At 37.0% G+C, this 13988-nt stretch overlaps 1 protein-coding gene across 1 annotated transcript; it reads right to left on the bottom strand.

Annotated features, from left to right (window-relative positions):
• Positions 1-19: 19 nt before the first annotated feature.
• On the bottom strand, positions 20-8525 carry LOC147849400 (E3 UFM1-protein ligase 1 homolog; the record flags this gene model as incomplete). Its single annotated transcript, XM_087337573.1, has 10 exons — positions 8278-8525; positions 6845-7156; positions 5756-6028; positions 5337-5384; positions 5178-5243; positions 5002-5105; positions 4825-4918; positions 4697-4753; positions 1710-2130; positions 20-174 (listed from the first exon to the last, which is right to left on the bottom strand). Coding segments are annotated over exons 1-10 (1704 nt in total), but the record flags the coding sequence as incomplete, so codon positions are not given.
• Between the last annotated feature and the right edge of the window lie 5463 nt (positions 8526-13988).

Genomic DNA, 13988 nt, shown 5'->3' with positions numbered 1-13988 from the left:
AGGAAAATTCTTCTAAGACCTCGTCAATTGTTTTCTGCAGGTTCTCTGCACGTTGACGCCGCTCTTCAGCTGCAGCTGTGAAGGAAGCTTGTTTGACTTTTTCCCAAGTAGAAACAAGTACAGGTTTAAGGTGAGCTGCAATGGCCTTTGATAATGCTCCTTCACCATCATCATCTACAAAAGTTAGCATGTATTACACAGGAAAAATATTAATATCATTATTTTCGTTGTTCATAAAAAACAATAAAGCTTAACTGTTCCTTTCCTGAGGGCAACACCAATGATCAGGCATCAAATACAATTGCTGATTATTCATAATTCATGATTATATTTGAAGCCATTTTTAGTCTTAGGATGCCAACATAGAACACAGTTTTTCTTCCATTTTTTCTTTTGTTGATCAATGGCGAGGGTCAGATCTCAAAAACTAAACCTCTTCATGGAAAATGAGAGAAAACCAAGAATGGATAGTTCAATTTAGTTTTTTATTCTGTAAAGATGCCTGAATAAACAACTCCATCTGGTCATAATATGAAGAAATTCATGATTCCAATAACATCTGGTCATGTAGATATTATGATTGATCTATATATATATATATATATATATATATATATATATATATATATATATATATATATATATATATATATATATATATATTATGACATTAAACCACAACATAATACACATATCACATATTTAAAACATAATATCTTTAAGTTTCCACAAATTGAAATATTATCCGGAGTAAAGACTTAACACTGTTGAACTAGTGATTATAGATAGACAAAAATAGACAGATCAAAATTCAATTATCCTGGACGGGGAATTCAATCAACATAGACAGGGAATCAGAAATTTTGCAAGGAAGAGAAGCAACAGTAAAGGCAGGAAGGCAATACCAGTAGAATGGCAAGGGAAATCGTAATTTTCAAAAGGGCTACATTCATACCGCTTACCATGCAGGAAACACTGTTCCCCGCATTATGCTAGCAAGTCACAAAACTTTGATAGATGACATAGTAGGGAAACGTTCATTTGACTTAACTAGTACATTAGTAGGGAAACGTTCATTTGACTTAACTAGTACATTAGTAGGGAAATGTTCATTTGACGTGAAAACTGAGAAACAATTAGAACAAAGAAAGAAAGAAAGAAAGATATATAACAATTAGAACAAAGAGATGAATATCAATAATGTCCTGGAACTCAAAGAGGTTATTATAGCTATGAACTTCCCTATCCTTCAAGGCATCGTTAGAATGCGAAAAAAGATAGGGAAAGTATGACCGGAGCCCAAAGTCTAACTGGAAAAAAAATATAACAAATTGCTCAAGAGTTAAATCCATGCAACGAAATAGCAAAGAGAGATTTGTGTTGTCGAATGACCATGTAAGAACAAAGAACTTTGCAAATCCTTCCAAACGAATTGTAATCATGAAGATACATATAGACTGCATGTTATAGAGTGCATCCCATGTACGGAACCAGCACAACCCATCATTTTTTTAGCAATTAATTCCCGTTTTCTGTAAATTACAACCTCAAATGAGGTTCTTGATTTCTTCACAAGATTTGGACCACAATTCAAACAGCATCAGTTTTGGAGAACTTAACCAGAAAATACTCGTTCTCAAGCTCTCATGTAGACATCAAAATTAGTAATGAGATACAAGCATAAAAAATGTCACAGATAATTATATTACCTGTACCAGCACCCTCAAGATCAGGGAAATTTTCAAGAATCCGGGACGAAATATAGTCTTCAGATAGCACCTCATCTCCTCGTGTAACTTGTTTTTCTATATTTCCTCTGCCTCCTTTGCTTAAAGAACCAAGTTCAGAATTTCCACCCTTTCCTTTTCCACCCTTCTTCTTAGATTTTAATCCTTTTCCAGAAACATACTCATCTTCTACAACTTCATTTACTGAGAATTTTGTAGCTCCTTTTCTTTTACCAGGTTTTACTTGTGAAGCATTCCCTTTAGAGTTAGCTTCCTTATCATCTGAAGCTGCATTCAAGATGCCATTCCCAGAATTATGTTGACTCAAACGTGCCACAAGATCTGTAACTGTTGACATTTTCGCCAGCTCTCTGACTTCAGTTTCCAATTTTTCTGACACCACCTATAGATAAAATTTACCTTACTACATCATAAAAAGGAAGATAGAAAGCTTCCAGTTTTCCAATCTATTTTAAATCAGTGTCAGTGTCAATGAAAGTCTAACCATGCCAATAGGTTTGTCCCTAAGGAAAGATGGTTATATTAAATTAGTTAGCTCAATTTTAAACAGCAGAAACAAAACACCAAAGCATTCTAGAAAGTTCAACAACAAGCTGAAGAGTTCAAAGAAAAATTTAGATTTCTGAAGATCATAGAAGACTTTCCTACATACAACTTGATCCCATAAAAATTACTCATAATAGCCACAGGTTATTAATCACTTAAATTCGCACAGAAGCAACATCCTTCTAATCAGTAGTCATCTTTCGTCTCCACATCCAGGTATGTGAAGAAATGGTTCTTCCATCTCTGACAGTAATCCGCAAACCACATGACTAGAGAATAATCTCGATTGGTTGGTCAGGAACTGTTACACGCATGACCATATAATATCCCGTGGTGAGAATTTACCGTAGTATTCTATACACATGGATAAGTGTGAAGGTTAAATGAGAGTATAAAGAAGGGGAGGATCACTTTTAATCCTCGGGATTGAGACAACCCATTAGGCCAAGTGTGAACGTGCCTGGGGGCCTTGGATCTCGCTATAAATATGAGGCCTAGCTACCCTCATTTGATCATCTCTTGACTACGTCGAGATTCTGTTCTTGTGGTGGGTCAACTCTTGTAGCGAGCGCGCCAGCACCAGGTACGACTCGACGACACAGCGGTGGTATGGGACGCCGATCGAGGCTCGAGTCCGTCTCAATCCCTTCGCTCGGGGGTGGTTGGGTGGATCGGCACCCTTCTTTCTCTCTCGCGTTTCTTTTTTCTTATATCTTATATCCTTATCATATGCTTACATAAGATCATAACTCTAACAGGAACTCTAGCTTTAATAGCAAAACAAAGATTGCCATTATAAATATGAGGCCTAGCTACCCTCATTTGATCATCTCTTGACTACGTCGAGATTCTGTTCTTGTGGTGGGTCAACTCTTGTAGCGAGCGCGCCAGCACCAGGTACGACTCGACGACACGGCGGTGGTATGGGATGCCGATCGAGGCTCGAGTCCGTCTCAATCCCTTCGCTCGGGGGTGGTTGGGTGGATCGGCACCCTTCTTTCTCTCTCGCGTTTCTTTTTTCTTATATCTTATATCCTTATCATATGCTTACATAAGATCATAACTCTAACAGGAACTCTAGCTTTAATAGCAAAACAAAGATTGCCATTATACTGAATGACAGTGATCACTCCTTGATAATCCTTGACAATACCAAGAACCACTAAACCTAAGATTAGCCTAGCATAAAGTTCTTCCCTAAAACATAACTTAGGAGTATACATCAATTCAACATACTTGATCTTAGAATATGATTTTGTAAGCATGCTTACTACTTGGGCAGATACACATCATTTCTTTCATTTTTCTCGTAGAAGATACAATATTTTCAGTTGCAATAACTTCTCAAACATCATAGACAATTTTGGTTTTTTGGAGATGTTACGTCCCTTCCTCTCCTCGTGCAAGGGCACCAAGCATTTGAGCCTAGTGGTGTTTACTAAAACTTTAAGTTTCAACCTACAGGTGAAAGCTAAATCAAATTAAATCTGGTGAGATCACTCTAAGACACTAATATTGAAGACTAATGAGAAGAGCCTTCACCGATATGTGAAAGAGCAAAGGAATTTAAATAATGCAACATAGATGCTGATTCAAGATGAGAGAATTTTCAAAGATCCTGAAGAAATCTTCCATGAAGAGAAAATTTAACCTGCACTAAAGAATGATGCTTGAATGTTGGAAGTGCAGGTCTGTATTCCTCTTCCACAAATCATATTTCTTTTCACTCAGGTAGCTCAATCCTCAAATTCTGGTCATTGGGGAGTGGATTCAGCCATTAATTCCGTAACAAAGGACATTCTATTGATAGCGATGACAGTGTTTACAAATCCTTGCATACCTTTCAAGAAGTAATAAGGTTGAGGGTTTACAAGTGACAGATATGCATAGTAATTTAGATACTTAGTTATCCATGTCATGCAAGCAAAACAGCTGAAGTAATCTGTTTGGACAACCATATCCACCATGTGAAGATCACCCCATATATTGGATGATATATGTCCTATAGGGAAATTAAAAAAATCCAGGGAAAGTGAATCCCTAGTTATGTTTGACACTATCAATAGGCTTATGACAAGTGAAAGCTCTTATCTTTTATTCGTATACAATTTTGCTAAGATTTCAAATGAGAAAGGAAATATTTCTTGAAATGGAATGCACTAGATTGGTAATCTATTTCATTGCATGAACGGATTGTAGCAATGAATCAGTGTCAATTTAAGTATGTATTTGCTTCCAAATTATCTGAATATTATACTTCGATGCTATAAGGAGTGGAATTAAAGAAACTTCAAGTTTAATGTATATTGACTATTATTCCTGCTGTAGTATTCCCCTATACCGGTACTTAAATAAATGAAACAATTGTAAAATTCTTGGGGGCTTTACAAACAGTAACTTACCTTCAGAAATCCAGCACTTATCACACAGGTCTCTGCGAGAATTATGGCTCTAGATTCCTGCAAGGAGAAGCATATAAATTGCATGAAGAAATGAGATTTAACCTAAAACTGTTTAAAGAGAAAATTACCTTTTCAGCCCTTTGAACACATGGGCAAAGGGATACAAGTTTACCCACATCAGATGATGAAAACATTGATGGAACCAGTGCAACACAGTCAATCCTGATCATACAGACCAAAAGTTTCATTACTTACAATCTTGTATTTTGTACAAGCAGGGCCAACAATATGGCAATTTATTGTACCATCCACCACCATCAATTGCCTCGTCTACAGCTGCATCTATCATGTTAACCAAAGAGGAATGTACAAATACAGAATCCAATGCGATGCCATCTGCATACTTCTCCTGCAAATTTACACACCATCATATAAAGTGCCACAAGGAATACATTCCAAGTACTTTGCAAAATAGGCTTACCTGAAGAAACTGCTTAGGTTGTGATATTGCAAACCTTCGAAGCATATCATAAGTTGCATATGAATTCTGAGGTCCAAATGTAACGGTTAATGCCAGGAATATTTCTTTATCTATCGTAGCACATAGATATTAGCACTTTTCCCTAAATAAAAAAGAAACCTGTGAGTAAAAAGACTCGACCCCTTCATGTTGAGCTTTTTCAAATACCTGCAAGTTTGTAACAATAAATGGCGTCATGTTTCTATCCTGGCATAATATTACAATGTGTAACAAGCATGGTGTTCATATTCATAGCTGGGAGTCCTTTGGTGTTGATTAACTATAAGGGATTAGGATGAACTGCATAGAGAATTCTACCATCATGGCCATATGGAGACGTGATTAACTTACATTTTTAAAACCAAATTTAAGTGATGCTGTTTGCTTTCTAATGTTTCAACAAAATACAAAATATAGAAGTAAACCATTTGATATTTCTATGTCTAGAGGCAGCTTTAGCCCTTCATGTATTCTATTCATGATTTCAATATGCACGAAGTACATCATAAAAGGAGCAACACAATGTACAAGAATCTTACTGCAGGGATCCAAACAGATCCACCCCCACGAAGTGTGCCAGAGAAAGCTCCCTCCTTCAGAAGTCCATTGAACAAACTTTGAAATAACTTTCCTTCACCAATGATTACCCCAGGACCACCATTTGTCCCTATAAGTTGTTGCTGCAGAACATCCCAAACATTTGAAAGATTTGTTGGAACCATGAGTGCTCTAACTGCCCCCCGAATCATTGATTTTATCCTTGTAACATATGCTTGTGTATAAAGTTGTCCTCCCTCCAATTTCCCATGAATCTGTAATGACAGGGCCCCTAGACAAGTTTAGATATACAATAATTTACAATAGTTTTCAGAAAAAATAAGCATACTTTTGTGGTCTATAAAATGCACTATCAAACTTGCTAACCCAAATTTGGCATATTTTATTGCCAAATTTACAATTTCAGTATTTGGAATGTGAGAGACATGCAATTTTTACTACACTTGTGGAGTTTATCGTTCCTCTAGGTCAAGATACTTATTGGATTGGCCACATCCATGCTTACCTCGATGCACATGTCCAGAGTATAATACATACATACATGGAGGCCTTCAATGTCTTCCAGACTGTCAATAGCTCAATTAAATACATCTGGGGATGTGGGGACTGTTTGTCAAAGGTACAGTCATATCTTTCTTAAAGCAACAAAATGTAGGTATGTTCAAGCTTGGATCCTTTACTTGGAAAGGGTAATGATCTCTTCAGTTTGGCCATTTGTGATGGCATGATTGGAAAAAGAAGAAATTTAAAACCCAGCACCATACATCTACAATCAATCACATTGCACAGATACTGGCAACAATGACAATGATGATGATAATGCTAATTATAATTATGCTATGGAACATGACGACATTCCCATATCTCAGATATCTCCAGGGGGAAATCTTTATTATCAATACACATACTCAACAACGTCCACTACTAGATTGAGGGAGTCGCCACCATTACTACATTCAAGCCCAGGCTGTGCTATTTTTCCATTCATAGACACAATTGCTTCATTTAAAATGAGGAGTGCAATAGCACAAAGAAGATGATCTTTTACAACACTTAATTTAACCTCTTACAAGATTTCCCATCCGTGGCTCCAGCATAGTTGTGAGTAGCTCAGAACCGACATTCAAACGTGCAGCAAGATCGGCTAACGATACTTGACTTGCTTCCTGCAAACTCTCATTAATTTCTTCAGCTACCATATCCCAATATCCAGTTGAAATTACTTCTCCTTGCACTAGCATTAGGTCAGTATGGGCAGCAACGATAGACTCCGCTTGTCTCTCACAATAAAAGAGATCAACACCAATCCCATTGGCAGCTTCAATTAATGAAACACGCCCAAGTCTTCTAATCTCCAATTCCATCTCATGTCTCAAATGGTCCTGCATTAAAGTTAAAGGTTTTCGTGATTTTCGTTTATAAATCTATAATATGACCTTGGGAATTAATCATTTCCATCTAAACCTATTAAAAGTAAAAAAGAGATCATTTTTTTTCATTTCAAAGCATAGGACTCATGATAAAAGTCTTGATCTAACATTAAACATGAAATCTAAGTATGATATCATCATTAATTGAACCACGGAAAAAAAAAAACTATGATGAATCATCAAGCATGCTCCAAATCAAAAAGAATTTCTTTTAAATTATAAAATGAAAATAATAATTAATAAACAAAGTATCAAACTTACAATTAAAATTGTGAAACTACTCTGCATATAGCCACACTCACAAAGCATGCATATTGAATATAAATGCATATACCCCGAGTCATAAAGGAATGCACACGGAATGTTAATTCATGGATGCACGTAATATGACGATATGCGGATATTGGAATTGATACATAAAAAACGAGCACATTAGGTGAGTGCACCTATGAACAGCACCTAATTTTATGGATGCTCTTGTTTTATTCGCAGCTATAAAAAGAAGTGCAAAAATGGCCACGCATGTTATGTATATATATGTATAGATTTGGATAGAACACGGCAATCCATGGATGAAAAATATTATGTATGCACTTTCTCTGTGCACTTATGTATGCATTTATTTCAAATGCATCCGACATGGGTGCACTTGTTTTACATGAATCTACAAAAATGAAAAATGAATTCATACACAGATACACGTATTATGTGCATGCATGCATCGAAAAACATGTGAAGACGTATAGATTGACATAAAGAAAAGGGACATACATGGATGCATGTATTACATATGTCCATTCCATGGATATGAACACTGTGTGCATAAATGAACGTGCATAGCGCACACACACATGCATAGATGTACACAATGCGTTCATAGTACATACATGAATGTGCATAGTAAATTCCTTCATATGCATACATATATACAACACGTGAGTATGTGGATGCGCATACATATAGAAGCATTTGAAACATGTGCATGAAACGATATTACATATACATAGTCACTAAAACATGTATATGCCAAATAAGCAAGACACGATAAATAAATAAGCAAAAGGAAATCAAACCTGTGTGAGGTATTCCTTCCCAGAAACAGTGTGAAGTAGGTTGGATTCAAGCAATCGGAGCTCTTGCAATTTGGTCACCAGCTCAACCACGTTGCGCTCCGAAAGCCTGGTGCTTGCTTTGGCCTGCTGCGCCGCTTCGAAGAGCCTCTGCAGCTGCAGAAGCTCAGGATCCATGGAGACCAAAAAACCTCTCTCTCTCTCTCTCTCTCTCTCTCTCTCTCTCTCTCTCTCTCTCTCTCTCTCTCTCTCTCTCTCCTTCGTCTCCTTCCTCTTCGCCTTCTTCAGAAAACAAGAAGGAAATTCTAAGACATGTTTTCCAAAATTTCTCAAAATACCCCTCCCTCTATATATATTCTAAATTTCCCAAAATACCCCTCCCTCTATATAATACATATATTCCAAATTTCCCAAAATACACCTCCCTCTATATCTTTCCAAAATTTCCCAAAATACCCCTCCCTCTATATCTTTCCAATTTTGCCCAAAATACCCCCTCCCTCTGTAACTTTCCAATTTTGCCCAATTTACATGGAATGAAATTGTCCAAAATACCCCTCCCTCTGTAACTCTCCAAATTTGCCCAATTTACATTGAATGAAAATGTAAAATTACCAATTTATTTTCTTAAAGATTAATTTAATTGGTTTCCTTCCTATGCATTTATGCTTCAAACCAACATATGCCAAATGGCAATAGTGTAGATTGTTGGAGATATGTTGGTCCCTTTCTATGGTAGAAATTGATGGATGTGACTTGATATATCCCTTCCCTGTATCTCTCCAATTTGCCCAAATTAACCCTCCCTATGTAGCTTTCCAATTTTTGCCAATTTATACCTCTCTTCCCTTGCAATCCTTCCAAGCTCCCGAATATACACCTCTGTATCTCTTCAAAAATTGTCTTTTAGCATCCTTCAAAACTTTGAGAATACCCCTCACTATCTCTCAAAACTACCCTTTTGTAGTATTGTTCCAAACTCCGAGATATACCCCCTCCTCTGTATCTTTCCAAGATACTCCTCTATACCTTACAATAACACCCTTTAATCTCTTCTCCCATATGCACCTTAGTATCTTTCGAGCTCCTAGCATTACCACTTAGTATATTTCAAAACTCCCAAACTACTCCTTGATGTCTTCCTTGCGGAAAAAGCTACAAGAAGGTTGACAAAGTTCTCTCGATCGATGGCAACCTCTCTCTCCCCCTCCCCTCCCCTCCCCCCCACCCTACAAATCAACTCACTTTCCCTTTCACATGTAACATGGTGTTGGAGGTGACATACAAGAAGACTCATCGATTATGCATACTTTTCATGTAACAAAGTTCACAAGTTTGAATATTGCACTCTATTTGTCAAACACATCATACACATTGCAATGTTCCACCTTTAGTCAGATTTGAGTTTGCTATACTTGAATTGTCCATTTGGTTGTATCACTCCATATATTCCTCTTACAATCGCAATACACAAATTCATCAACAAAATTCTCAAGCATTAAGAATCAAGACTCAACTTACACATGTTGTGCAAAGGAATTCCCATTGGCCTCATAGGTCATATTTGACCTCTAATGACAATTAAAAAATATCAACATCTATCAACTATGCAAATTCATTGTCAATATAATAAAGAATGTGCACCTAAAGATTGTATAGCCATGACACTTGCATTCAACCTATCTATCCTTTTTTTACATCAGCAAGCACTTGTTTTATTTGCAAACTTATCATGATGATTCTTTGATAATCGCCAAAAATAAAATATCGAGGAGGATCAAACAATCAAGCGATCTAAAGTATGTTAAAAGTCTTTCTTTCTTTTACAATTTGTACAAAGCGCATCTGCATTCGCAAAGCAATCAAACGAGATTCCCATTCATACATGAAAAAAGAGAGAAGAAATATCACCACACAATCTACATAAATGTATGAAAGCAAAATGTTCACACACACAGTTAATTGATAGATGGATAAATATATATGTATTATAATCATAGACTGACATATTCGCATTCATGGGGCCTCCCTCACGAATGCATACGAATGCGAATACAAATATAGGTAACAATATTCGTTTGTTTATTTTTAAAACTTTTTTTGAAAAACAAAATCATTTTTTTTAATGCTACTTGCTGTAAGCGAGCAACATGGAATAGTCAACACCTTGCACCTTGTTCGCGATGCTTACACCCTTGCCTCCCCTTGCATTATGTTCTCGGCCGCCAAATTAGGGTTTCGGCTGAAAACCCTAATTCTAGTCAAAACCCTAATTTCGATCATATTTATTCTTCTCGGCCTACATCCTCGCCTCCCCTTCATCCCTTGATGACAAGTACATATTGTTCTCGGCCTCCAAACTCAGGATTTTGCTGAAACCCTAAATTTGGTTGAAATTAAGAACCCTAATTATTTAATTATTCACGAATTAATTAATTTTTTAGTAAAATGATTCATTATTAGTGAATTAATTCATATTTTAATTCCTGAAACCCTAAATTTGGCTGAAATTAGGAACCCTAATTAATCATTTAATATTTTTAGTAAATTAATTCATTATTAGTGAATTAATTCTTTTTTTAGTAAATTAAATCATTTTTATTATGTAAATTTAAAACGAATGGTTTTGTAATATTCTTGGGGTCATTTTGTATTCTCTAATATCACGTATGTGTCAATCTATAATTATAATAAACATATCAAAAACAAATTGTTGATGAAATTTACATCTCTTATTGTGATGCATGCAACCCTTTGCTTCCTCCACTTTGTCAAGGAAGAGGCTAGATAAAGGTGCAAATCAAGGTAGAGAACATATTGGGAGGATTTTTGCCAGAAATTCTTTCACCGAAACCTCCCCCCTCCCTTCCTTATATAAGTTGTGTTCAGGAAATTCCTTTTTGTTGCTTGTCGTGACGAATTCGCGCCCTTTTTGTTGCTTCCTCCACTTCATCAAGGAATAAGCTAGAGTAGAGGTGCGAACAAGGAACATACATGGTAGATAGAACATATAGGGAAGGATTTTTACCAGAAATTCCCCTACATATTCCACAAGTGAAGTTTAGGATATCCCCTAAAATACCCATCTAATGTGTGTGCATGTGTCGTCCTCCTAAAAGAAAGCTCAAATGGAGAGGGAAATTGGTATTAAACTCTTGACTCAAGTTTTTCTCATAATATCCACCATCACATTCATTCATCCACTTGATCTCCCAGGGTCCTGAGTAGAACTCTAACCTCTAACCTCTCACTCATAGCAGATACTTTTACACTAATTGAATTTCCCTAAAATACCCCGCAAACCTCAAACCTCTCACTCATAGTAGATACTTTTACTAATTGAAATTCCCAAAAATACCCCTCAAACCTCTCACTTGTAAGGAAATGAGAGATACATGAACAAAAATGAGGAGAATTGAAACTGTTATGTAATAGATAATAAGGTGGGATAACAAGCTAGAATACAACTACAAGAGTTAATTGCTACAGCAGCTAGAGCATAAAAATACCACACTCTAACGTTCCTAATTTCCTCTTTATATAATAGAGAAAGTGGAGGGAACGTTGGATGTGTTTAAAAATACAATTACTAATAAAAGGAAAACAGTAATAGTTAATAATAGTAAGTAATCTAGATGTGGTGTAGAGTTAATGTGACAACTAAAAGTAGTTGCTCTGAAACCTTTTGGTTGTTTCTATCACCCTCCCGTAACTCTAGCACCACATTTGAGGCCAACATGTTGGCAACAAGACCAATGTTTGACAACATGCACTGGTTTGGTCAAGAAATCCGCCCACATGTGGAGGGTAAGAGTATAGTCAAGGCGAATGGTACCATCCTCAAATAATTCACACAAAAAATGGTAGCGGGTCCGAATGTGCTTGTTCTGTTCAGTGATCTTTGGATTCCGTGCTATCGTAATACATGACTTATTATCACACCAAAGATGGAACTCATTAATGTGGATAATGTTGAGTTCATAAAAAATGGATTTTAGCCAAAGCCCCTCTTTAGCGACCAAGGTGGCAGCAATATACTCAGCCTCAATGGAGGACAATGCCACCGTAGATTGTTTCTTTGTCTTCCAAGTGATGGCACCACCACTGAATGTGAAAAGATATCTGGATGTAGATCGTGAGGTATCTTTGTCACAACCCCAGTCTGCATCTATCCAGCCATGTAGTGGAGCCACCATTCCACCTTTAGAGAACACGGGCAAAGCTTTGTAAGAGAGGGTCATATCACGTGTGTATTTCAAGTATCAAAGGACACGTTTCAAGGCTTCCCAATGACGGGGACCTGGATGCTCCATAAAACATGATAGAAAACCTGTGGAGAATGATAGATCATGGTGGGTGCAGCTCACTAAGTACCGCAAACTACCAAGAATTTGGTGATATGGTATATTTTTCATAAAAGCAACTTCTTCAGTAGTAGAGGGGGAGTCAGAGCTAGATAGATGGCAAGGAATAGTGAGTGGAGTAGCAATGGAGGAGCAATCCATCATATCAAACTTTTGAAGAATACCATCAACTGATTTATTTTGGGAGATGGAGAGGATTCTCGTATTGCGATTGCACTTGACTTCTAGACCAAGAAAATATTCAAGTTCTCCAAGGTGCTTGGTGGGAAAGGAAGTTTGTAACTCCCTAACAATTTGAAGAATGTCATGTCGGGAGGTACCAGCAATTGGTAAGTCATCCACATAAACTCATAATAAGAGGAAATTGGAATCCTGCTTGCGGATTTACAATGTTGGTTCTGATTGTAGTTGCATAAAACCTTTGTGAAGGAGAAAGTTATGGAGTTTGGCATACCATTGACGCGGCGATTGCTTCAAGCCATAGAGAGGTTTATGCAATTTGCATACATAATCAGGATGTGCACTATCTTGAAGTATTGGGGGCTGCTCCATATGGATATCCTCCTTCAAATCTCCATGTAGGAAAGTTGACTCGATGTCAACATGATGGAGTTCTAAATTTAAATATGCAGTAATGGCAATATATGAGACAGAGAGAAGTGAGTTTAAGTGTGGGAGAGAAAGTCTCATGATAGTCAACCCCCAGAATTTGAGATCCTCTAGCTACCAATCGGGCTTTGAAGCAAACAGAATTGCCTTGAGGATCAAAGTTTTTTGTAAATAACCACTTACAACTAATAATGTTTGATTTTGATGGTTTTGGAACAAGGCTCCATGTCTTGTTTTTGTATGGTGCATCTGCCTCAATTTGTACCGCTTGTAGCCATCTTCCCTTTTCATTGCTTCGGAGAACTTGTTCTAGAGTTAGAATAGGAGCAAAATCGATGCTTGCATCTTTGACGTACGTGGCAAAGGCTGAAATGTCAGAGTCAATGACAGATTCAAAATACCCGACGATGGTAGTTGTAGTTTCGTACAGTTCTTGCATAGGTTTAGCTTTCCCCTTTTTGCTCTGCTCTCTAATTATGTCATTCTATCATTTTTGTGTGTGTTTTCCTTCGAGCATCTAGGCTGTGGTGCCATTGCAACGACTATAGAAAGCAGCGGTTGAGATCGGGCTGCGACAATAAGTATTTCTACTCTCATCTGTTATGTGATACCTATGAGACTGTCTCTCTACCATTAATGGAGATGATGAGGTTATTATATTTAACACGTCAAGTTGAGAGCATGTCGCAGGGTTGTTGGGACATGAAAGACGAGGGCTTGAGTTCTCGATGGTTGTCCCTT

The sequence above is a fragment of the Azolla caroliniana genome, unplaced genomic scaffold (assembly GCF_043228905.1).
Source record: "Azolla caroliniana isolate FFs.n. ecotype wild unplaced genomic scaffold, voAzoCaro1.0.p SCAF_70, whole genome shotgun sequence".
NCBI lineage: Eukaryota > Viridiplantae > Streptophyta > Polypodiopsida > Salviniales > Salviniaceae > Azolla > Azolla caroliniana.
Note: the sequence above shows the minus strand (reverse complement) of the source record. Positions and strands in the feature narration are given on the sequence as shown.